Source organism: Nicotiana attenuata, chromosome 2 (genome assembly GCF_001879085.1).
Source record: "Nicotiana attenuata strain UT chromosome 2, NIATTr2, whole genome shotgun sequence".
In the NCBI taxonomy this organism is placed as follows: Eukaryota; Viridiplantae; Streptophyta; class Magnoliopsida; order Solanales; family Solanaceae; genus Nicotiana; species Nicotiana attenuata.
Genome location: NC_031990.1, coordinates 57412844 through 57438391, shown reverse-complemented (window position 1 = coordinate 57438391; position 25548 = coordinate 57412844). Strand labels below are relative to the sequence as shown.

Sequence of the window (25548 nt, the reverse complement as noted above, 5' to 3'; positions counted from 1 at the left end):
AAAACCATGAATTACACTCCGATTCAAGCTTTATGAACTTTGAACTTTCCAACTTTTATTTCCGATGCTTAAACCTATCAAATCACGTCCGATTGACTTCAAATTTTGCACACAAGTCATATTTGACATTACGGACCTACTACAACTTCCGGAATCGGATTCCGACCCTGATATCAAAAAGTCAACCTCCGATCAAACTTCCCAAAAACCTTCAAATTTCTATCTTTAGCCAAATGGCTTCAAAATGACCTACGGACCTCCGAATTCACTTCCGATCGCGCCCCCAACTCCAGAATCACCATACGAAACTACTCCCAGTCTCGGAATTCCAAACGGACATCGATAACTCTGAAATGCACTTCAAACCAAACTTATAAAATTCCTTCTAAAATGCTAACTTCCATAATAGGCGCCAAAACGCTCCCGGGTTATCCAAAACCCGAACCGGGCATACGCCCAAGTCCGAAATCATCATACAAACCTGCTGGAACCTTCAGATCCTGATTCCGAGGTCGTTTACTCAAAATTCCAATCTTAGTCCATTCTCCCAACTTTAAGCTTCCGAAATAAGAATTCTCTTCCCAAATCAACTCCGGACTTCCCGAAATTCAATTCCGACCACGCGTACAAGTCATAATACCTGAAATGAAGCTGTTCGTGGCCTCCGACTGCTGAACGGAGCGCTAGTACTCAAAACGACCGGTCGGGTCGTTACATGTTTATTCTCTCACCTCCTATATATATTATAAGCATTCCCTTTTGTCCCACGGTCCTTAGCTAGAATACCTTAATTTGTTGGTTGTACTTTAGGTCGACCCCCTTAAATGTCACGACATATACTTCGCCGTATAGGCTTTCTGATAGTTCGATCTCGGTAGTGGCCGAGATACTCGTCGTTATGATGCCTAGCAGATACAACCACGGCTTAGTCGGCCCCTTGCCATCACTTTTAGCACTAATCTACGTATGGCCAGATTTTGACCCATACACCCCCGACCCCGCGTGTAGCGAGGGCTTAGTGCACCGGGCTGCCCATTTTAACTTAGAACAAACTGTAAGAAAGCTCTTTCAGTGCAGCTCTATCGTTATAACCAATGAGAAGCACCAAGACGAGGGATGGCATATACACGTCGCAATAAAGAACTCCAATGCTTCAAAGAACAATGCAACCAAAAGAATAAGGCAAGCCTTTAATCAGTTCGAAGGAAGACAGTGTAACGTAACCTTTCACAAAGGATTTGCAAACTTGTATATATATAGAGAGAGAGCGCGCGCGCTAATGTTGTTACTTGTTTTGGAGCAACCAAATTTGAAGAGACGATAAGTTAGAATTTGCAAAATATCAAGAGTTAGAAAAATTTATGAAGCTCATTTATTCAAAAACTATATACAACACGCCTATTTACAAGGTATTTGAGGTTTTAAGCACTCTGCTTCAGTTCAGAACCTGTCAACAGCTTCAGCTATTGAGTTGAGAGGAGGTTCTATAACCAAAAGCAAGGAAGCCAGCAGCAGAATGAAGACTGAGAAGTAAATAAGAGATTTACAAGGATCTGAATATTGTTCAACAAGTGTGATTCCTTCTTTTTGACCATTTTCTGAAGCTGCATTGTCCAATTGAAGAGCTGGACATGTAAGATAGCCATATGCTATTCCCATTAAAGCTGCTCCAAAATGTGCCCTGCAATTTTAAAACGTCAAATATTTTAAAACAAATCAAGTCTGCCAAAACGACTAATATTTAAGACTGAATGTTGTACTAACCAGTCATCTATAGGCCCCAAGTTGCTAAGAACAAAGCTGAAAGCAGTAGCCATTATCGCTTTCTCAATCATGCTTTCTTTTCCTAGCATGTCTTTGTTCCGAACTTGATAAATGAGCCAAGCTCCTATTAAAGCAAAACCAGGTCCCTAAGAAGTACAATTTTTGACTTAGATTTTCATTTTTATAAATATGTATAATAAAAACATGCTTCAACTCCACATTTTAAAAACTTCTGAGGAAGGCAAGAGCAGAAATTGATGCCAAATAGGAGGGAAAAAAAAGAATTTGATGTAATAGCAACGGAACTTACAGTTCCTCCAACAGTTGGGTCTGGGGTATGAAGAAAGCTGATGAGGTTACCAGAAATACCTCCAAGAACATATATCAGGAAAAATGCAAACGAGCCGTATGCTTTACATACTTGAGGCCCAAAACTAAGAAGCACCCAACAACCAAGGGCTATGTGAAGGACTCCTGAGTGCTGCAATATAGCAAGATCAACAATCAAATTAAGTCGATTTAAGTTATATTCAATATTAATTCATTCAAAGAAAGAAGAATTTAACTTTCTGCTTGGTTGCTGGTACTTCGCATCTGACTATCATAAATCACTTGATCATATACCATGCTACAATCTTATTATATTTTTATACAATTCTAGGGCTCTAGGTAGAGGTATGGTCTACGTACACACTACCCTTCCCAGACCTCACCTTTAGGAATATATTGGGTTTGTTGTTGTTGTTGTATACAATTCTAGGGAAATTCAATCATTTAAGGACGAACCAATTTTCAATCTTGTACCAGAAACATTGGTGTCAGAAGTCTCCACCATTCACCAAGTAGGATCAAATGATTTATCTTCGCGCCATATACCATTGGAAGTGAAAGCATCCCTATTTCAGAGTTCCTGACTGGACTAGCTGTTTCGAAGAGGAAAACTGCAATGTTTATAGAAGCCAGTATTCCTCTTCATTAAGAGAGGCACGAAGCATTAGAAATGGTAAGAAACCTAGAAAATATACATGACTAAAGTATCAGTAGCAAAATTTCAATAGGAAGTTGGCGTCTTACATAAAGTAAAAACTAGATGATTCTTGGTTAGAACTGTCAATGTCCTTAGCCTTTAACTTCATGTACTGTTTTAGTTTCTTAGCTCTGCCACCACTGTCGATCATTTTCATTGAAAAATATGATGCTTCTTCAAATGTTTCGTCATCAGAAACAGAAAAAGCATGCAATTTTGACTCTGCACCTGAACAAGGTAAGTATAAGGTTTGCTAGATCACAACAATAAAGGTGATAGTATAAAGTTAGTCCATAGGATAGCAGTGCTTGCATTCTTACCTCCATTGGCTTTTCCACTGAAATCATTTAAAGATTTCAGTGACTTCTCTGCTTTAAGTTGATGATTTTTACCAGTTAGTTCTTCTATCTCATTCGAAGACGAAGCTCCTGTGCTATTATGAAGCTTCTTGAAGTAAGAATCTAAGGCTCTCAGTTGCTTCTCCTGACTGTTCAATGCAGATTTCACTGTCCCAAATATACTTCTCTGAGTACTATGTGAAAGCCGGGATACGAAGAGGTGCATTCTTTTATTCTCCTTATATACATGACTTATTTTAGGCACAACCAGCTGTGGGATGCATCCATTGTGATGAACTCTTCCCATTAATACATTAGTGCATACCATTCTGTTTTTTTCAGTAATGTACTGGTTCCTTAAGGTAATGCATGCATAGTCATTCTTGCTAGTGACCTTAGATAAATCTTTGCGAATTGAGAAAAAAGTGCTGATAAATTTCTGCATCCATAAGAAGATTTGTGTAAGGAACAAATGCGCTTACAATTTATATATAAATACCAATGAATTGTATGAACTTCAGGTTTTCTGGAAGTATCCTACGTACAATTTACAAGCCTCAAGGGTGTCATGTGTGAGAGCAGCCTCTAATGAAATGTGTTATTCTGTGTTGTTTTTTTCTTGGCATATCCTTTGTAATTAAGAAAGAGACAATATATTTTGCCTTGGTTTTGTTGATCCACACAAGTACATTTCATTTGGGGACATCTGAAGAAACTCAACAACTATTTACAACCGAAAAAAACTATGTCAAGTTTCACAAGATGTAATCAATGTTCTCTTCTAGATATCTGTTGAAGTTTGACGGCAAATGATAGGAAAGGATATATGATCATAATTGCTGAATACCGACTAAAGTATTACTGAACTAAATGTCATGCACTAAAGAAATTCAAATTCAAAAGAAGGTATTTAAACTGAGTTCAATGAGAGATCCAAAATGGAACCTTCTCTCATATTTGGAATGCAGTAAATATGACCGAGTTTATTGCATACATGTTCATGAATAATTGAAATAGAAACCATATTTCAGGGGTTATTGTTGTACCTTTTATCTTCATCTACTAGCAGATTCTGATCCTTATTTATAGGTGCAATGATTTAATTTATACACACTAACAATAACTGTTTTATTACATTATCATATAAGTATATCTTAACGTTTTGTAGCAGGTAGCATATGTCTTATTTCCCAGGTTACTAATTCTAATTTTTGTAAAAATTTCTTTTGCAATGGATTGAAAGTTGAAACTCGTGAAAATAGGCCATTTCAAGATTTAGCAGAATCACCTGCCAGAAATTTGAACTGCCTTATTACAGCCAAAAGAAAAGCTCAGATGTCAAAACTATAGCAATGAAACTTCCATTAATGGATAACAGCAAACAGTAGATCATTAAACCTTGCCAACCCAACCCTTTCGATCGGTTTTCCACATAAAAAGTTCCATGCTACAGAGACTTTATTATTCTACCTTTACTATAAACATCAGATAATAGATCATGGATGGATGTGTAGTAACAGAAGACAGTTAGTGGAGTATAACGTATGACCTTTAGAGAAGAACTAAAAGTGATCTTCCGAGATAGTTGGAGAGATGTCCATAAACAAAACAGCAGCCACGAGCCTCATCAGTTCCATTTAATGCAGGGAAGAGATTACAGTGTTAGCAACTATTATTAGAAGATCTTAATTACTAGGCAATGGAAGACGTACAAATTAAAGAATCAGAAAGATCCAAATGAAATTTTACCTTATCTCCGTTGTCCCACTAAAACTTTGCCACCTGTAGTTAAAACACTGCCATGGCCAGTATTTGGGCTTTGAGCAGGTCCTACTAAATCTATTTCGCTAAACCAGGATTAATGCTCCCAAGAAAAGGTTTCTTAGGTCAAATTTAGGCCGCACATATAACGTTCCTTTTCTTTTTTTCTTTCTATATAACAAGTGGACAGTATAGTTGCATATGTTTATATATGTATACTGTGACGACCCAAAGGGTCATCACCTGTTTTAAATGAATTTTGTGCTTCCGAGGCCTTGAAAACCTCATTTAGAGTCGCCTCGATTTGCGTGCACAATCCGGGCGCATAGCCGGAAAGCTTAAATGTGAAAATTCTATGAAAAATGCTAAATTTTGATATTAAAATGAATAAATTTGACTTCGGTCAACATTTTGGGCAAACGGACCCGGACCCGTGATTTGACGGTCCCGGAGGGTCCGTAGGAAAATATGGAACTCGGGCTATGCCCGGAATCGAATTCCAAGGTCCCGAGCCCGAGAAATGAATTTTTAAAAGAAATTGTTTTTCTGAAATTGTTAAGGAGAATTGAAATGATATTTGGTTAGAACGTGTTGGTATCGGGCCCGTATTTTACCCGGTACAGGTCTTATATGTGCTTTAAGTCATTTCTGTGAAATTTGGTTGAAAACGGACGTCGTTTGACGTGATTCGGACCTAAATTTGAAATTTTGATGTTTTACGAAGTTTGAAAGGATTCTTGGATTTTGAGGTTTAATTCGATGTTTATGATGTTTTTGAGGTTGTGTCCATAATTGGTTTGGAGCCCCGAGGGCTCGGGTGAGTTTCGAATAGGCCACGGGTTGTATTTTTTTGAATTTGCGAAGCCTGGCTCGCAAATGCGAGCTCGCAAATGCGAGAACTTTCTTCGCAAATGCGAAATCTCTCATGTTGGCCAGTGATCGCAAATGCGATCCTTATTTCGCAAATGCGACCATCGCAAATGCGACATGGGCCTCGCAAATGCGAAGGTCCGGAATTTTGGAAAGGTTCGAAAATGCGAACTAAGGTTCGCAATTCCCATATCTGCAGAGGTCGGGGTTCGCAATTGCGAACCCCTGTTCGCATTTCCCATATCAGAGACATGCAATTTTCTATACTTAACCGATTTTAAGTCATTTTTCACACCATTTTCAAAACACAACTCCTTTGGGCGATTTTCCAAGAACAAATCTTCTTCCAAATCAATTGTAAGTTAGTTTTTACTCATTTCTTTCAATCATTTACATCTTTTAACATGATTTCAACCAAAAATCAAAGATTTTCATGGGGGAAATTGGGTGTTTTGGTAGAACCTAGGTTTTTCAAAAAATGGGGATTTGGACCTCAATTTGAGGTCCGATTTCAAAACAAATTATATATTTGAGTTTGTGGGGGAATGGGTAATCGAGTTTTGGTTCGAACCTCGGGTTTTGACCACGTGGGCCCGGGGGCGATTTTTGACTTTTTGGGTAATACATTGGAAAACTCATTTTCATGCATTGGGGTTGATTCATTTAGTGTTTATTAATGTAATTAAGTAATTTATGATTAGATACGAGCGAATTGGCGGTAGAATCACGGGGTAAAGTTGTAGTTGAGGCTTGAGTGGTATTCAAGGCATTGAGGTAAGTGTTTGGTCTAACCCTAGCTTGAGGGATTAGGAGTTGAGTCTTATTTGCTAATTGCTTCTTGTTGAGTATGACGTATAGGCATGGTGACGAGTATCTATACGTTGGTGCCGAGCATGACCGTGAGTCTTAAATTGATAGTTGTTGTGTTCTTAAATGACACTTCAGATGCTTTAAATTGATGACTCTTGATATTGAGTAGATATTTAGTTTATTTTCGTGGACTTTATTTATGCTTGAGTACTGGTATTAATCAAGCTGAGTAAGAGTTGAGCTAGGATTTGGTTATAGTTGATTCTCCCTTGCCGGGATGGTTATTTTGGTATTGTTGTTCCCTTGCCGGAAAATTTTTATTATATTGCTTTTGTTTTCCTTGCCGAAATTTTATAGTGACTTTGTGTTGAAATGAAATGGGAGCGGGTGGTACGCCTACCACGAGATTTGATGAAATGGGAGCGGGTGGTACGCCTACCACGAGTTATGATGAAATGGGAGCGGGTGGTACGCCTACCACGAGATTTGATGAAATGGGAGCGGGTGGTACGCCTACCACGAGTTATGATGAAATGGGAGCAGGTGGTACGCCTACCACGGAAACATTGAGAAATGGGATCGGGTTGCACGCCTACAACGGGATGTGTACTGACAGTGAAATCTGCTTTTATTTCCCTTATCCGTGTTAGAGTTAATTTATTGATGTTCCTTATTATTCTCTTGAAATTCTGTATTATCCGCTATCCCCGAAGCATGTTCCCCTCCCATTTAACATGTTTATTCTTGTTAATTTCCCGTTGTAGATGTATATATATATAACTGCACAGGTTTGTGTGGTAGTCCTGTCTAGCCTCATCACTACTTCGCCGGGGTTAGGCTAGGCACTTACCAGCACATGGGGTCGGTTGTGCTGATACTACACTCTGTGCTCTTTTGTACAGATCCAGGTATCGGACAGCAGCAGTAGTTCGGGAGTCTTCCTTCGGTCCACGAGACTCCGAGGTAGCCTTGCTGGCGTCCGCAGGCCTGGCGTCTCTTCTTTCAGTTTTCATGTTCTGTTGACATTTGTATCCGAGACAGACTATGTCCTTTATTTCAAACTCTTATTTGTAGTAGTCCTAGACAGTCCGTGTATTATTGTGACACCAGGTGCTGGGTAGAGACTTGTATTGACTTTCTAGACGCTGTTTCTATATTTAGTTCAGACTTCTGCTAAATTTTACTTTTTCGTTGTCTCTTTAACTGCTTATTCATTGATAATTTAATTGTTTAATCATGTATAACACAAGATAGGTTAATGTTTGCCAAGGTTCTTGGCTTGCCTAGCTACCACGAGTAGGCGCCATCACGACCCCCGAGGGTGGAAAATCCGGGTCGTGACATATACGGTAAAATTCAGTAACCATGGTGGCACCGGACATAAACATGTGATCGAATAAGAGGCAATTCAAGATATGATCGTTACAGAAGATCTGACCTCTATTAGCCTTTATTACCTTCTATTATTTATCATCTTTTAATTACCTTTTATTATAATATTAATATGAATCGATAATTAAGGTAGCATAATTTGTAGATCATACACTCCATAACTCTAGTATAAATATAGGCATTCATTATATTGTAAGACATCAAGAAGTACTGGCGGAGAAAGACTAATATTCTTTCTCTTTTTTTTAAGCTTTATTCTTGCGGTGGGAACATTTGGAAGCTCAGGCTTGTCTCTTCAATTATCCTTATTTACTCCGTTTGCATTATACTCCATCCGCTCCAAAATAAGTGATTTTTTAGTTGTTTTCACATAGATTAAGAAATCCACTTTTAACATTAATTAGCAATGAAATTGACCATATTAACCTTTACTATCTCTTCACATAAACACTCCTAACATATACTCCAACACTATTTACTCCAAGGGCAATGTAGGAAATAAATAATTAATTCATTCTTGAAATCTGAAAAATTCACTTATTTTGGACCACAAAATAAAGGCCAAAAAATTACTTATCTTTTACCGGAGGGAGTATTATTTTATTTTATCGGATTAATTTAATCCACATATCTATAAACCACGTTACAAATTTAATTGTACCGTTTTTCGGGTAAACAATTTAAGTAGGCTAATACTCCCTCCGGTCCAAAATAAGTGATTTTTTGGATGTTTTCACACAGATTAAGAAATCTACCTTTTAGCATTGATTAGCAATGGAATTGACCATATTAACCTTTACTATCTCACATAAACACTCCTAACACATATTCCAACGCTATTTACTCCAAGGACAATGTAGGAAAAAATTAATTAATTCATTCTTGAAATCTGGAAAAATTACTTATTTTGGACCGGAGGGAGTATTTACTGGGGTCGACCGGCAGCACTCATTTATGTTTTGATTTTATGATAAGTAGGCTCTCCTAGTGTAAATATTTTTAATATCGATATATTATCAGTAAAGAAGTTTAACATGTGATAACATATTAATTATTAATTTTACAAGTACAATTTATTATAGAAACTTATAAGTATATAATTACCTTCAATTAGCAGCATATCTTAGAATGGCTATCGAAGTGACCCCTCAAGAACTCTTATGATTTTCTGATTATACCAGCTGTAAAACTAATAATTAAGGTACTAAATATGTTCTTTTAACTAAGGTGTTGACCAAGATCAATCTTAGTGATAATTGCTTGATAATTTTCACTAAAGTCATTCTTCATTAATTTAAGCCCTTTTTTCTCTTTGGGGGCTTCTTTACTACTGTTTTCTTTTTCCTTTTCATTACTTCGATTTTTAGCTTTTTTTGAACCGAGAGTCTATCGAAACGACATCTCTACAGTTAAGGGTAAGTTCTGCATAAACACTACGATTCTTAGACCTCACTTATGAAATTATATCGGGATTGTTGTTATTGTTGTACTCTCTTTCAGAATAGGAGTACTGCTGCAAAATATAATATATTGATTGGTGTTTTCTTTTTTGAGCATCTTTCTCAATCAATATCAGTTTCTCAATCACGAACCGTACGTGCAATAATTGGACATGTTTAAACAGTATGTTTGAATAGATTCTTTTGCACCCGTAGCACAGAATTTTGGTTTCTAACGGAAGCATGCATGCACGTGATAGTCAAGTCGTCAGCTCTACTCAGAACAAAATTATGTTACGATGCAGAGAAACAACATAAGTACATAACATACCTAGAAGGCAAAAAAACATAAAAAGATTAAAAAAAAAAAAAAAAAAAAAAAGCAAAAATGCATGGCCCTATTCTGAACTGCTGCAATTCATGATTGCACTTTCATGTTCCTCTAATAGATTTTGTGGTATCTAAGAAACAAGAGAGAAAGAGAGAAGAGACAAAGTTATACTGATCAAAGGGAAAGAAAGAATCTTTCTATCCAAAAGCAAGGACATAACATTGTTCCATTTAACATCCATTTATATGGCAAAGAAAAATGTTGTTCTTCCTTATTGATTTACAGCTAGTACTATTATGCTTTTTCTCTCTCATACATAAACTCCTCCATGGCAAGCACCCTGCACCAATTTCCCTGTACCTGCTCTTACTGCTCTGCTTCCCTTTGTAATTATTATTACTTGTATTTCTCATCTCTTCCACCTGCTCCCCATTTCTTTTTGTGTCTTCTTCTCGTCTTGTTTCTTTCACTTCCACCTATAAACACATTCAATGTCACCATCTCTAATGTTTGCATGTGATTCTGAACTCAATCCACAATATCACTTCGATTGGGAAATTACTTAACTCGTGTCATAAACAATATCCTTATTTTTGTTTGTGCACTTAAATTATATACATTGACAGCTAATTTTTCGTTTATATATATATATTCTCATAATTTAACATACTACAGCAGTACTTCAGTTACCATTTTTACAATGTTATCTATTACTGCTATAGTAGAGATTTACCTTTAATTACATTATATGTATCCCAAATTGTGTAAATAGGAGTATCTTTTACTATGGTGCATAGAATTCTTGTTTTTTAAGCATTTTCTTTTGGTATATGCTTTACCTGAAAAAGATGACTATGATACAAGGCCATGGTAAAGCTCTCAAGATCTTTTAAGAATCTTAAACTAAAAGTTAGTATGAGTATAAAATAGCTATAGCTGGAAAGAAGAAAATAAAAAAAGGTGAGATAAGGTGCAGTTTGAGGGAGTTTAACTTCTATACATATATAATACAGTGACCGTTCTAATTTATAAGCCACCTAAAAGAACAACTGATTATGCATAACAGCCTACTATAATAACCTGAAAAGGTACAAATTAAAATATATTAGTAGTATAAAAGAATACTATACTTGCGTGTATATAACTTAAATTCACTTTGATAAAGGGGATGCTGATATGGTACTAGAAAGAAACTTTTGTTTCTTGCATGAATTATTGAAAAGTACGTAGTTGAGAAGATGACAATTCCTAAAGAATCTTTTCGGTGGAGCGCATAACAAGTGATCTTTTTCCTCTACAAGCACACAGCTTGTAACCATTTCTAGTAAATTCAAACTAAAATAAAAAGGGAAAAATAAGTGAAAGCTAGGATGTCTCACTCGTTCCAAGAAGTAGCACAAAAACTTACTTAGTGCCCACAAATGCAAGTAATGTCATTTTTGCATGTGCATGCTACTTTATATATGCTCTAGGGACCAATTAATTGTAAAGTCTCCCACCGAGTACGAAAAGCAATATCACTTTTACAAACTTCTAAAATCAACTTATTTTGAAAAATATTTTCTCAATAGTGCATTTACAAAAAGTATTTTTGGAGCGAAGCAATTTATGTTCTGTGAATTAATTTGAAAAATACTTTTGAACAGTACCTTTAATTTTCCACCAAGATTGATCCGCCACTGATGTTTGTATCAGGGTAGGTTGCCTACATTACACTCTTGGGGTACGGCCCTTCCCTGGACCCTGCGTGAATGCGGGATGATTTGTGCACCGGGCTGCCCTTTTATTTTTGAGCAGTAATTATGCTTGACCAAACTTTTAAAATGTACTTTTAAGTGTATTTTTCTCAAAAGTACTTTTTTAAAAAGTACTTTCGGGGAGAAGCTACTTTTTTCTCCTTTTCAAAAAACTGTTTCTACTTCTACTCATCAAAAAAAAATTTCCTTCTAAAAACTTGATCAAACACCTTAACTTTAAAAAAAAAAAAATACTTTCGGCCAAAAAGACGCTAGGGCAAATAGTCTATTAGTCAATCTTGGTGCAAAAATTGAAGGTATGCCTATATCTCGTGAGCTAAGAACAATTGAACTACTAATTACTCTACAAAAATAGATGCTAAACAAAAACGTGCATTTTAGACTACGACTAACTAAAACAGAAATTAACTTATATATTGATAGTGTAAATAAATTTTTACACTATCATTGTTGAGTACCTTATATTCCAGGTCGCTGATCCACATTTCATTAATTAGACAGTTATTTATAGTTACCTTTCAAATATTACATGTACGCCATGCAAACAGTTAATTAATTAATTAAGTATTGGGGTTTGTCATAGAAATTAAAGTACAAAATAATTACGTACCAGTACTTTCTCAGATTTTAATTCAGGAGTAGTCATAGGTGAATCATCAGCATCTGCTTGACAGCGTTTTGTAGATCTTTCCTCAATGGATGGAGTACGAGCAGGACTTGGACTCTTTGAACTCATGTAACCTGGACTACTGCTCTGTATTCCCACATCTCTAGTAATGCTACTCTTCTTCTCTAAAATAATAAAAATGTACAAAACAGTAAGCGACTGAGTAGAACAAATGACATAATTTAAGTTATATATACTGACAGTGTAATTATAATATTTAACATATTATAGTAGCGAGGAAATGGAAAAGAGAACAATTGTTTAGACCTTTGCTTGGAATTTGTACTTCAATTTCATGTGTAGACAAATGAGGTACTACTTTTATAGGAGGTTTTGTTTGGAATTGTCGAGTCTGAAATTGAGAAGGATAAATCAAAGAGGCAGACATGGTGATTTTGCTGGTTAATTGGCGAAATGATCTCCCACTTAGTGTTTTTGCTGATAGACATTCCAATGGAACTTCTCCTGATAATGGATTACAGATATATTTCTCAGCTTCATTCCACTTGGAATTTAGAGCCAATCCATCTGGTGACATGTATTCCCAACTATTTACTGTTTTTGCCTTCAATGCTGCACTCATAAAACAAACCAAAAATTCTGTGAAGTTCAAAAATGAAAGAATTTGGCTCAAACAATATACATATATGCTAGGGCAGTCCGGTGCACAAGGCATCCCGCCGCGTTCACACAAGGTCCGGGGAAGGTCCGCACCTCAAGAGGTGTGATGTAGACAGCCTACCCTAATGTAAGCATTAGACGAAGATAACTTTACTGTTGCTCCAAGGCTCCATTCGAATATACACATATGCTAAAGAAATTAAAATATCACGCATTCTGAACTCATCGACTCTAGATGTTGAATTCGACATAAGTTTTGACTGATATTCTAAAGGACTCACCTTTAAGGGCTGTGGTAAAAGAATAAGTTGAAGGGTCAATTTCTTCTGTAAAAAAGATTAAAACTTTAATGAGAAAATAGTAGGATAAAACAATAATGAGGAGGAAAGAGGTAAATAGTGTTAGTTGTATTACCTCTTAAGGTGTAGCCAGGGGAAGAAGCAGTACTTGAAATAGATATGTTTGATCTAAAAGACTTAGCATCTTCTCTGAAACTTCTAATATAAGAAGCTGAAAATCTTCTTGAATTGGTATTTTCTCTGCTAAATTTGGCCTTAAGAGTCCATTCTCTTAAGTTGAAGTCTCCATCATCTCTCCTTCTTGAACTTCCAATAGTTGACTGTTCCATACTATGTTCTAGTTTCATGATAATGAAGATTTTGATGGTCTTTAAAAGTTGTTCTCTATTTAAATAAAAAAGAAAGGAGGATATCTAAGTTTCAAAAAAAAAAGACTTTTGACTGCAGAATCAGCAAAAAAACAAAAGATGCTAAAAAGAGCAGCTGCGCAACAAGTAACTTCCAAAAAATAAGACTCAGAGATTTCAAATTTAAATTTCTTATTTGAAAGCAACCCATACCCTCTTTTAAAAATAAAAGAAAAAATTCATGAGGTTAAAAGTGGGCCAGATGAATATTTGGTTTATCTGCAAATAAAATTTAAGGAGAGCCTGAGAGGTCCAATCTGATAATGGTTTTACAACAAAAAAGGAGGAGAAGTTTGGTGACTAAGTGAACTAGAGTAGGTAAATATACCCCGTACTGGACATACAATTTGGTATATCATAATTAATGACCATTTGTTCATCTATCTTTTTTCTGATGGGTCACCATTTTGTTGTTCAATTCCCAATTTAGGGCTGAGCTGAAATGATATTGTTGGGACATGCATTGTGGTCCATCTTAATATTTGGAACAAATGATATAGCCTTGTGTAGATGAGATGAATGTAATCAATCTTGATTTTGTTAATCTTCTTGTTTAATTTTAGTTAAACAATATATACCGTTGCTTCCAATATGCACCATAATATTGTTCTATGAAAGCGGGCGGGTTAGTATTTTGGCCTGGTTGGCTTTTCATCCGTCATTGGTTTTTTATATCAGAATATGTATTTTTCTCATATATAAGGTAAGACTGCGTACAATAGACCCTTATAGTCCGATCCTTTTCCAGGCCTCGCGCATAGCAAGAGCTTAGGCACCGGGCTGCCCTTTTTACTCTCCTCACATATAATTCAATAGCACTAGTAATTCCTCCGACACAATCATCAAGATGTAGCTTTTCCCCTTCTTGAATCCACAATATACTCCCTCATATTTGGAAGAAAAGTGAAAGAGAAGGAAACTATTGTTTAGTCTCTAAAAAGTTCCTAATAAACCTAGCAAAGCTTTGTAATTGAAGCAGCCAACATTGAAAGGGACAGGTGGAAATACCCGCCTTGCCACATTCAAAATTTTAAGAGAGGAAAGTTCTTTATTATGCGAATTAAAATTCTTTAATTCAATAAAATTTCAAAGTGTAATAAAGACATGTTAGGCGAGAAAATCCAATTGATGGCCATATCCTTGAGATATTTGGGAGGGGATAAAACTTCAGTGTTGGGTTATTTTCATTGTGAGTTGGAAAGATTGTGTTCAAAGAGAAAGGAGAATAATGAATATTGTGAGAGGATGAAATTTAGGTGGCGTTTGGAGATAAAAATATGTGAGATTTAAAAAAAAAAGTGATTTTGAAGTTAAATTAAAAAAAATATTTAAAAATTGTATTTCACTTGAAATATATTATGGTTTTGTAAGAGAAAAACATTATTTACTTTAAAAAAAAAAAGATAAAACCCACTTTTTCAAGTTTGAAACTCATCTTAAGATTTTTTATAACTCATCTTTAAAATTCAATGAAATATACAACCAAATACTCGGTAATATTTTAAAGATGAATTCAAGAAAAAAGAAAAAAATTGTATAAACAAACGGGTCCTTAATTTCAAGTGTAGTCAAAGTGAAATAAAGGGATATTGAAAAAAAAAGAAGATATAGTTATATTTGTGGACACGCATGAATACATGTGAAGATGTCAAGATCATACTCGTAATAATTAGGGGTAGGCTAGTAGGAGGGTAGGTCCATTATCTTGTGGGCACATAGTTATTGTCAGGTTTTGGCTTAAGTGTATGCAAGGTAGGTTTCATATGGCAGTTTAGATAGATATTCAATTGTCTCATGTCACATTTAGCCATTTGATCCTTAAAAGAGAAAAAGATGTTGATCATTTTCGACTGTCGCACTTTTCCATTTTGTAAGGAATATTAAGCCTGCCCAAACTTATAAAAGAAAGTGTTTTTTTTTTTTCAAAAGTACTTTTGGTGAGAATCAATTTGTATTTGGCTAATTAATTTGAAAAGCACTTTTGAGCAACAATTAATGTTTGGCTAAATTATAAAAAAGTACTTCTAAGTGTATATTTCTCAGAAGTGCTTTTCAAAAAAGTGTTTCTGGTAAGAATCTACTTTTTTTCTTGTTTTTCCAAAACTGCTTCTGCTTCTACTCAAACACACTTTTTTTTCCTTCTAAAAGCTTGGCCAAACACTTCAACTAAGTGCTTTTACACGATTTTAAGAGGGTGTTTGGATTGACTTTTTTTTTTTTGGTAACTAAACTCTTTATTTACCAAGTAAACATATACAGCTCAATACGAGAAAAAAAACACAAACGTGCTGTCTTGGACATATAGTCCCAATCCAGCCAACTACACATCTTCTCTATTGCTCTAACCTTCTATCATTCACTACTAAGGATAAAAGTTCAGATTCTCCATCTTCCTCTTTAAGCTAGGAAACTTCGACCCTCTACAATGGATTTCTTGGATAATATGTCTTTCCAATATCTCACTAGTTCGCCTCTTGTGTTGAAACAGCCTCATGTTCCTCTCCTGCCAAATGCAATACAAACATCCAGCCAAAATCAATCTGTACATAGCAGCAGTATCAGACTTCCCCTGCCCATATCTCACAGCCCATCTCATTTCATCATGCCATCCCATAGATTTCCTATTAATACCTTGCCATCCCAATATGCTGTCCCAGACAGTTGCAGAGTGACAACATTGAAAGAATAGGTGATTTATGAATTCATCTTCATTGTTGCACAGAGGACATTTCAAATCATCCACATGCTTCTACTTTGCGAGCCTATCCTTTGTAAGCAATCTTTCATAAATAGCAATGTATAATATGAACAGCCATCTTGGTGTCCCTAAGTTATTGCATATTAGTCTCTTCCAGATAACTTTTTGAAATTCTCCCCTAATTTTGCATTACATTCCTTTTGTGGAGAATGTAATCATTTGAGTTACCTGCACTTCATTGCATCCAGCTTGTTCAAACACTTCTTACGCATTCAAAATTTTCCTGACCACCCATGAAGCTCTGTCCACCCTTGGATTGACTTTTAAGCTGGTCAAATCAGTTTTTAAGCTCTTTTCAATTTTTTGGCAAAGTTAAAAAGTATAGTAAAATTAGTTAAAACTTGCTTAAAACAAGCCAAAATCAATAAATAAGACTACCCCAACTTATGATTTTTTGGCTTAAAAGTTATTTCTGCTGGAATATCACTTTCTTAAAGCCAATTCAAACGGGCTCTAAATTTCTTTTATTATATATGTATACATAGTTTAAGTAGTTGGATTGAATTCACAAAACTCTAGCTAAATCTGCCTCTAAACTAGTGGCTATCAGGCCAAATTCCACGCTGCCACTCAAAGGAAATAATTATTTGTACGCTCCCAACTCTTGAGTGGAAATGAGAATCCAATTTTATTTTCTGTCCCTAATTTTGAATACTGATTTACCCGAACTTGTTCAGTTGTTTACAGTCAAAAGACAGACAAGGAATTGATGTCTGAAGAATCTTTTGCTGTACAACTCATCCGGACCACACTTCAAACAGCAGCAAGCCGATAAAAAGGAACAAAAGCCTCAATTACTTTTTCTTCATTGTTAAGTGGTAACACACATGATTCTACCTGGTAGTTACAGTTAAAGCTTCATTTTCTCAACAGTGAAACCTACATAGTTAAGCTATTCAGATACTGTTTCGACAAACGCCCTCTAACCCCCCCCCCCCCCCACACACACACAAAAACGNACAACACCAGTAATTGTCCAGTCGGCAATGATCCTCAGCCAGAAACCAAATCAGAATTAAGCTGCATACAAGTAAAGAACTTAGCACAGCGGTGAAGAGTTCCACTTAAGTCACCAAGTTGAGTTCTACAGCATCTATAGTACTCAAGAGAAAGGCAAGAGATAATAGCAATAAAGAGATAGAAGGTCGAAGGAAATTGTTACCCTGCTAATTAACATCCTCGAGATGATTCTCGACTACAATCATGAATAGGCTAAAGACTTCTTATTCCATAATATGTGGTCAATGAATAACGATGTAGTATGACAGCTTAAGTATCCAGGTATCAGTATAACCATAACCCCATCTCCGACATACATAATTCTGACAAGCTTATTACAGAAAGAAGCTAAACTTCCAAAAACAAGCCGATATTAGACCAATACAATGGCAGAAGCCCTCTTACCACACGTCTCAACATGGATGCTTGATCTCATACCCCATCAATGTTGAGGATTCCAGTAGCAATGACCAGGAACACATGTAACACTTACATCATCATACATGCAGCTTCAGTGGTTACAATGCACTATCTTTGCAGTCATGGAAGTCGTGCAGCACGCAGGCATCAATTGCTGAAAGAGTTGACCTCGCCCAACAGCCAATAGTCAGATCCTCCAATAGCTTCTCTACCAACAAAAACACAATATAAGGTATTAAATATGTTTCTTATACAACGTACTTCTGATGCATTAATTATATGGTGTATCAAATAATTCACTGAAAGTAAAATATGAAACTTAACAAAATTTCGACCCAGATACAACAGTTGAAGATCTAGTTGAATTGACTCAATTATTCACCCTTCATAAGTTATCCGAGAAATAATGACATCTCAACCGGATTAGAATCCATCATAAGAATGTAGTTATTCTTTAAAATTCTTCTATCCATAACTCGTGCCACCACGCACACATTTTTGAGAAGGAGAAGGAATTTTTTTATTTTTTTTAGAAAGACGCCACCACAACCATATACTTCACAAACAATGCATTTATCAATATTTTGCAGATGCATTGAATAGTTACAGGTAAACTATTCGTGTGGAATAGATTATGCTACACAGTCCTCTATGCGACCCTCTAACCGATCCAGTTTCTCAAAAATGGTCTTTCACAAAATACTTCTGAACCCTAAAAACACTAGCAAGTTCTTAATACATCTCTCCCAGATACTGAAAAGGTTTTCATCTGGTAGAGATAGTGAGAAATGAAAAGATCAAGATGCTTACTTCAAGAGCTCAGTCTTCTTCACTTGATATGAACCATTTGATAGATATTGACAACTGCAGCTCAAAACTGCTCACCCCCGACAAAAGAAGTACAATAGCCAGGTGAAACAAAACGAAGATGACCATGTTCTAAAACTTAAAGAAGGAGCGTTATAATAAACAAATCATTTCTAATACTTACTCCTCCCACAAGAGAACTCCAGAAAAACCACCCGATTGGCATTACTTTTCTATCCAAATGTGAAACGTGAATAGCCTGCAAAAAAAGGGAGACGAGGAAAGGTTTATATTTCCAAGTCTTCAAAAGCTAATTTTGTTTATAAAGCACTGAAAACATGAAAAAATTTCTTCATACGAGCAAACAAAATAACTTGATAGTTATGTGTAAGATAGCTCATGTAAATATCTTTTTGACACCAATCAAGCAAAGAAATTTCTGCCGATGCCCATAAGAAATCACCTTGTCAGAAAATCCAAAATACTGGTAGAAAAAATATGTTAATGAAGGGGAGGACTCACTGACCAAAAAGAACCACTCAGCATCTCTAGGAAATTGCATATGCAAACATACTTCCTGAAAATAACAGAGGGTGTGATCAGCAGAAGTTCTTTATAACAAAGAGTTTGTTTTCCAACAATGACTGCAATATCTAGGGCTAATGCTTCTATTATATAAGTCAACAAATTACACCTGCAGGATGTTGTAAATTAATATTTAAAAAGTCAACTCATTTATTTCGAGCATGAAACTCAATAAATCGAACAGGCAGAATATTGACATTGTTTTTTTGGTAAGGTAATAAATTTCATTAAAAAAGGGGCAAAAACGTGCCCGACTACAGTCAACTAAAGGTCAAACTAACTGACCAACAGTTGCACAAAAGAAAGAATTAGTACCTTGTAATGGATGACCTCAAGCATGTTAGTTTAGCTTTGAGTTTGAACTACTCTTTATTCAAGCACGCTAACTACCTTGATTGAATTTTTACTCTTGTCATTAGTAGGAAAAATTTAGGGATGCATGCTCCAGATATAATTTTAGTTGTGCATACCTTGTCCAAGAAGCAATACTGTATTCGCAGCCAAAGCTGCAATTTCTTGGACCTTTTCACTGGAAAATATCGCTTGCACAACTACATAAAGGTAAAAGAAGAGAACAGTTACTTAAGTTGCTAATAGCTCTTAACGTTATAAATGATCAGTACTGATATAATCAGTGGTCAGAAAAGACCAATCACGTATTTAATCAAATTAATTCATCCTTCTTGGAATAACCTCAAGGAACAGAACATTTGCAAGTTGAACAAACATGCAGAATTGTTGAAAGACTGAGATGCTCTACGAATCACATCGATTATACTCTTAAGAGGATCCAAAAAACTCAGGGAGGGAAAAGAAAGACCAGGATTTATCTGGCTAGATGAACCATTGAAGATAACAACGATGCTCACTGAAAACCAGACCACCAATCACCTGATGGTAGACAAATACAGTATTGATGAACTTTGAAGGCACTTTTGATATGACATAGTCATGAGCACCTTGGGAATCTAATGGAATAACCCATGTACCCTCCTAAGTCCCAAATGACACTTGGATTGTGATAGCACAATGCATTATCAATAGAAAAAGGAAGCTGATAATACAAGGATGGCAATCTTAAAATAAACAAATGAATGTTCTTCATCTAAGCATATCCTCATACATGTAAAACCGTCCGAAGTTTGAACTGAGTGCATATTTGGTGTTACATATCATTTTAATAGGCAACTGAATCAGAAATATTAAAGGCATAATTCATGATATAAAATGCTTCTCCTATTTTAGAAACATGATAATACATGAAAAACAATACCTGAAGTATGTACAAGCTTCTCTGCAGGGTCTTTGCTGTCAGTTTGATTGACAGAAGTATCCATGTCCGTCACCACCATCATGTGAACAGTATGGAGTGCATCTGACATCCAAACAGTCTGTGATCCTGAAAAGATGGAACATTCAATGGCATTACAGAACAGAGTTTTTTATTCTCATGATAAAGCTAAAGGAGAATGCTGATATTCTATGACATAGCCTTTTTATGCAAATTTCTGAAGCAAGATATTAGTAAACTAACACGGCATTACGGAATGAACACAAAGTTATGAATTGAAAGGGATGGGCTTATACTTGTAGAAGAATCCGGAAAAACAACGAGCTTTCGAACTTTCATGTTGTGAGTCAACTGTTTCATGTAATAAGGAGTCTCTGATCCCTGGACAGAAGTTGCCAGGAACAAGAGGTGAAGATTTCCTTCAGAGTCCAAGATCAGATACTTGGTTGAAGACAAGGCCTGAATGCCAATTGCTTTTGCTGACTTAGCCGGCACCTTGATCGACTCGAAATTATCATCCTTGCTCTTGAATGCCACAAAGCTTGCAATCCATTCTCTGGAATCTTGTCTAAGTCTCACAGACCTTAACTTTGCTGCAAGTTAGAATGCACAATCAGCAGCTGTAGGAAATGACAAAATTAGAGCTTCAAGATCTAATATGATGGAGAAATCACAGAAAACTCAAAGCAAGTTGTAAAATGATACATTATTACATTTTAAAATAGCAAAAATAGCAGAGGTACCTTAGTCACAAAATTAAGACAAGACCAGCCCAAACAAAAGTAAAAAAGGAAAAAAAATGGTGATGGAGGCAGACATGAAAATAGTAGCAACTAGGGATTTTTTTTTTTACTGGAAATAAGTATAATAATCTCCTACAAGCCTTGTCATGCATTCATATCTTGAGCAGGCAAAAGAAACACAGAGGTACAGAGGACAAGAAACGGAATGCCAAGTGTTCCGCACCAAAATTCAAAGAATGAAATTAGGGCTAAAGTCTTCAGTTCGGTCATTAGCTTAACTAATTCACACCGCACTCTATGACTTTAACAGTGACATTATACAAATCGCTGGTGTCATACTTGTTTTGTACTATTTTTCATTAGGAAGGGTCTGTCACAAATGGCGGATAAGGATAAAATATTGCAACCCTAACCTGTTGGTTTATTGTTTGGAACAGGGAAGTTACCCCCTCCATCCCAAAATACTTGACCTACTCTCTTCTGTCATCCATCTTGAAAAACGTTAGCAATTTTTTTAACAGAACTTTTTTCTGCATCCTAACTCCTAAAATTCAAGAAAATATAACTAATGCTAGTTCACATTATCTCCAGGTCGATTTGACATCTTTCTAAATAACTACTTCAACCTTTCACATTTCAAAAAATATATTTTAAACGTGTATGAAACTCAATACAATAATAAACTCAAAAAATACTCTCAGTACCCGTGCAGGTAAAGATAGAACTGGAATAAAGCATCACCATCATTCCAACGTAAATATGCTAATCCAAGACTGTAACTGAACCAGACAATTTCCATGAAAGCACCATCTCATTTAGTTTCTTCACTCTTGATGATACCTTTCAGACCATAGATGTGTTTAGTTTCCAAGACAATCTCTCAGAGAGAGAGAGAGAGAGAGAGAGAGAGAGAGAGAGAGAGAGAGAGATTCATAATGGAAGATGAGGGAGGAAGTGTATCATCTAAAGAGAACTCACAACATAATTAAAGCCGTATCTTTGATAAGTCAAACAAAATATTACACCAGTTACAAGTCAACGAATCAATGGTGCCTCAATCCCAATTATTCAGGGTGTGCTATAAAAATCCCCTTTTTAATAAAGTAAGTAGTTTCATATTTGGAAACAGCAAGGTCTGCGTACACACTACCCTCCCCAGACCCCACTAGTGTGGGATAATACTGGGTATGTTGTTGTTGTTGTTGTAAGTAGTTTCGTATTCATTGATGGCATCAAGAAGATGCAATGGATACAAAAGAGAAACTTAGCTCCATAACATGACTACTTCCTAACATAAGATCAGGAAGTTAGCAAAATCAGAAAAATGATCAATATTAATTGTTGAACACAAGCTACTGAGAAGACATTTCGGGATAAGAATTCTCTGTATCCATTCTGCTCTATTCACGTTCATTTCATTTTGATACTAACTAGTTTTAAGAGTTCTCCAAAACTAGAGGTTGTGTACATTTCACTCTTATCCTTATGCGAATAAATAAGTCTCTAACCAGAATAAAGTGACGCTTTGACGAACACCCGGCATGTAAATAAACCTAATCTTAATTAATTGGTATCGCTTATAAGAATCCTATTATTATATTGTATTATGTTCTTAGTTAAGTCTGCTTGATTCCAAATCAATTAGATATCTTTTAGCGTGCTTTTCTCCATTTGATTTTAGGTCCTCTTTTATCATTTTTAATCGTTATAAAATTGCAACTATGAATCGGCACATATGGAGATCTACGTATGACATAACTAAACCATTTAAGATAACATCTCATTATATCATCCATGGGTGTTACTTATACTCTCTAACAGATGTGATAGTATCTAACATCCGTCAAATTCTGTATATCTGCATCCATCATAACGTCCTTATATCTATGAAACACATCTGAAGCTCAAATTATTCCAAGCATGACATTGTTGGTATCAGACTATTCTAATAGGATGTATTGCCAAGCATACTAAGAAGGTACTGTTTTGAAGACAATTTAGAAAGTCAAACCCCGTGACTTGTGAAGTTATGGGTCTTGAGAGGGGTGCAGCGGTCGCTAAACAACAACAACAACAACAACATACCCAGTAAAATCCCACTAGTGGGGTCTAGGGAGGGTAGGATGTACGCAGACCTTACCCCTACCCCGGAAGGATAGAGAGGCTGTTTCCGGGAGACCCTCGGCTCAACAGAAGAGTAAACCAGTTCATTTTATTTAACCTTTCTAGGCAGCTATTTCTACTTAGAAACTAATCCAACCAATGTATACACGAAATACCCACTAAAGTATTGCTTTTACATAGAGTACATAGACAAGTTTTAAGGAGCTAATTACCTTGAGGAATACTATGATCTTACCCAATTTTATACAAAGATATGCTGGACTAAACAAAGTAAAAACCTGAGTAAAATAGTAGATACATGTACAGATCCTGTATCCAGGCTTAAGCAGTCCATATCACCAGAAATGCAAAATAGCAATTTAAAAGCAATAACCATTAAAACAGTTAGGGATCTCCACCCTAAGCTTCTCAAATAGCTACAAAAAGACAGCAAACAAGAAAGTATTTCAGCACCTGATCCAGTGCGGTTTTCGATCCTTTCCTCCAATACACCATTGGAAGGGAACTTCAATTCCGTAGTGAATTTGTTACCATCAGCAGAACAAATCTCAGCATTAATTCCATTAATCATCCCATTTCGTAAAGACACCTTTCTTATCTCCATCTTATCTTTTTCTAACCCACCATTCAAACTCTTCTTCTCTTTCTTAATAACTCTTCCTTTGACCAATGGCCTCAAGGGTAAAACCCTAACCCCATTATTTTCCCCCAAAATCAGGAACCCAAACGAAAGACTAATCGAAAACACCGGCAATGAACAATCAATCACAGCACACTTCATTAGCTTCACCTCATCATCCCTTCGGTGCTTCACAGCAAAAATCCAAATTTTACCATTCAAAATAGAGTATAGAGCAAACACATTCACATCCCCAACCAATTTCAGCGAAACCCCATGAGAAACCCTAAAAACAACCCCAAATTTACTCTCGTCAAACTTCATATCACTGTGATTGCACACAACTTTCGCCGGAGAAAAACTTTTCCGGGAGGCGTTGAGGATGTAAAAGCGCAGGAGAATGGAAGAGCCGCCGGAGATAGGAGAAGAGATAAGAAAGAGGGTAGTAGGGTTAGGGTTCCGGAGGAGGAGGAAAGCAGCGGCGGAGACGGGCGGAGGGATGGTGGTTTGAGGAGGAGGAAAGGAGGAGAGAAAGAACGGGGAAAAAGAAGGATAGAGAGAGATAGAGGAATCAGAATGGAAGAGAGCTAAAGAGAGAGAAGAAGGGTCAAAGAGGAAAGAAGAAAAGTGAGGGGGTGGAGAAGGGAAAGAAGGTGAAAAGAAAGGGGGTTTTGGGAGAAATAGCTGATGAGCTTCAACGACCATTGTTATTGTGAAACTGTAACGAAGTATGATGAAGAAGGAGGAGAAAAGAGAATGGGTTTCGGACAATTTGGATTTTGGACCGGTTTTTGTGGCAATGTTAATGTTGATGTTCGGAGAAGAAGAGGAAGGAGACGAACCATTTCTATTTTTGCAATTATTGAATTGGTTTTTGTTTTTGTTTTGGTTTTGGTGGTGAATAATGTCGTAAGTCGTGACGCACATGAAAAAGGTAAAGTGGAGATGAAAGAGAAAATTAATGGGTAAGCTAAACCCCTGAACTATTTCACTAAACCAGATATTTACCATAATGAGATAAGTTTAGATTAAGAGTACATTGATTATAAGTATTAATTAATACTAATATGATACAGAAACTTCTGTAGTGTCAACAAATATTTACACTGTCAACCGTTTATATAACACTTTGACATGAGATATTTCTAGTAACTTTTGAAAGCTTTGGGAATTTTTGTCAAAACACTTTCCACAAACCGTAATAAGTTTTGAATCCTAATTTTATTAGAGTACATATGTTTACCGGTAAAATGGTACAATTGAATTTATACGTGATTTATAGACAAATAAATTAATTTAATGCTGAAATAGTACATGAATTAGATAAAAATATGATACTTAGCCTTGAGATGGAGATAAAATAGCAGAAACGGTAACTCTGTGAGCAGGGCTTCCGGGCACAATAGCAACAATATTAGTAAACAAGAAGATAAAATTATATTAAGCTTTGAATAAAATGTAGCATATGTTTGTCTGAAAATTCGTATCATTTACAATAATAATAGAGTTTACTATTTATAACTGCACCTAGGGAACAAGGTCTTAGGATCAAGCCCCTCTTTAATATCAATTATGAGGGTCATTGAAGAATGTGTAACGGCAAGCAGTGAATGCCATATTCCTTATAACGGTCCGTGTACTTAATGTTGTAGAATACTCCTCATTAAATGATACCGGGTGGCAGGCATTTATTTCATCTATGAGTATCGTTCTCTCCGG

General features: G+C 36.0%; 3 protein-coding genes across 7 annotated transcripts; all 3 read right to left on the bottom strand.

The window, feature by feature from the left end:
* LOC109210938 (RHOMBOID-like protein 9, chloroplastic) lies at positions 1343-4817 on the bottom strand. Of its 2 annotated transcripts, none has more exons than XM_019374424.1 (7): positions 4679-4817; positions 3112-3568; positions 2839-3019; positions 2569-2734; positions 2075-2245; positions 1765-1910; positions 1343-1681 (listed from the first exon to the last, which is right to left on the bottom strand). In XM_019374424.1, exons 2-7 carry the CDS (start codon positions 3455-3457, stop codon positions 1441-1443), a joined length of 1251 nt encoding a protein of 416 aa, XP_019229969.1. In that variant the 5' UTR covers positions 3458-3568; positions 4679-4817; the 3' UTR covers positions 1343-1440. The 2 variants fall into 2 exon arrangements, with proteins under 2 accessions (XP_019229969.1, XP_019229977.1); XM_019374432.1 differs by lacking the exon at positions 4679-4817 and adding an exon at positions 3675-4663.
* On the bottom strand, positions 9878-13573 carry LOC109210929. The gene is made up of 5 exons (XM_019374417.1): positions 13192-13573; positions 13059-13103; positions 12424-12729; positions 12100-12281; positions 9878-10208 (listed from the first exon to the last, which is right to left on the bottom strand). Exons 1-5 carry the CDS (start codon positions 13421-13423, stop codon positions 9963-9965), a joined length of 1011 nt encoding a protein of 336 aa, XP_019229962.1. The 5' UTR covers positions 13424-13573; the 3' UTR covers positions 9878-9962.
* LOC109210908 lies at positions 17363-24694 on the bottom strand. Of its 4 annotated transcripts, none has more exons than XM_019374403.1 (9): positions 23664-24694; positions 20640-20936; positions 20326-20451; positions 19523-19603; positions 19368-19438; positions 18994-19044; positions 18652-18726; positions 18471-18537; positions 17363-17868 (listed from the first exon to the last, which is right to left on the bottom strand). In XM_019374403.1, exons 1-5 carry the CDS (start codon positions 24532-24534, stop codon positions 19422-19424), a joined length of 1392 nt encoding a protein of 463 aa, XP_019229948.1. In that variant the 5' UTR covers positions 24535-24694; the 3' UTR covers positions 17363-17868; positions 18471-18537; positions 18652-18726; positions 18994-19044; positions 19368-19421. The 4 variants fall into 4 exon arrangements, with proteins under 4 accessions (XP_019229948.1, XP_019229952.1, XP_019229935.1 ...); XM_019374407.1 differs by having other exon boundaries at positions 19368-19442; positions 23664-24693; XM_019374390.1 differs by lacking the exon at positions 19368-19438 and having other exon boundaries at positions 23664-24693.

Coding starts and splice junctions, on each gene's coding strand:
- LOC109210938 (XM_019374424.1), bottom strand. CDS start 3,457: ATGGTATGCACTAATGTATTAATGGGAAGAGTTCATCACAATGGATGC. Junction 2,735..2,838: donor TCATCTAGTTTTTACTTTAT/GTAAGACGCCAA, acceptor CTCTTAATGAAG/AGGAATACTGGCTTCTATAA. Junction 1,682..1,764: donor TTGGGGCCTATAGATGACTG/GTTAGTACAACA, acceptor TTAAAATTGCAG/GGCACATTTTGGAGCAGCTT.
- LOC109210929 (XM_019374417.1), bottom strand. CDS start 13,423: ATGAAACTAGAACATAGTATGGAACAGTCAACTATTGGAAGTTCAAGA. Junction 13,104..13,191: donor CCCTGGCTACACCTTAAGAG/GTAATACAACTA, acceptor TCTTTTTTACAG/AAGAAATTGACCCTTCAACT. Junction 12,730..13,058: donor TTTTACCACAGCCCTTAAAG/GTGAGTCCTTTA, acceptor TTATGAGTGCAG/CATTGAAGGCAAAAACAGTA.
- LOC109210908 (XM_019374390.1), bottom strand. CDS start 24,534: ATGGTCGTTGAAGCTCATCAGCTATTTCTCCCAAAACCCCCTTTCTTT. Junction 20,937..23,663: donor CGAAAACCGCACTGGATCAG/GTGCTGAAATAC, acceptor TCTAACTTGCAG/CAAAGTTAAGGTCTGTGAGA. Junction 19,604..20,325: donor GAAGCTTGTACATACTTCAG/GTATTGTTTTTC, acceptor ACCTTTATGTAG/TTGTGCAAGCGATATTTTCC.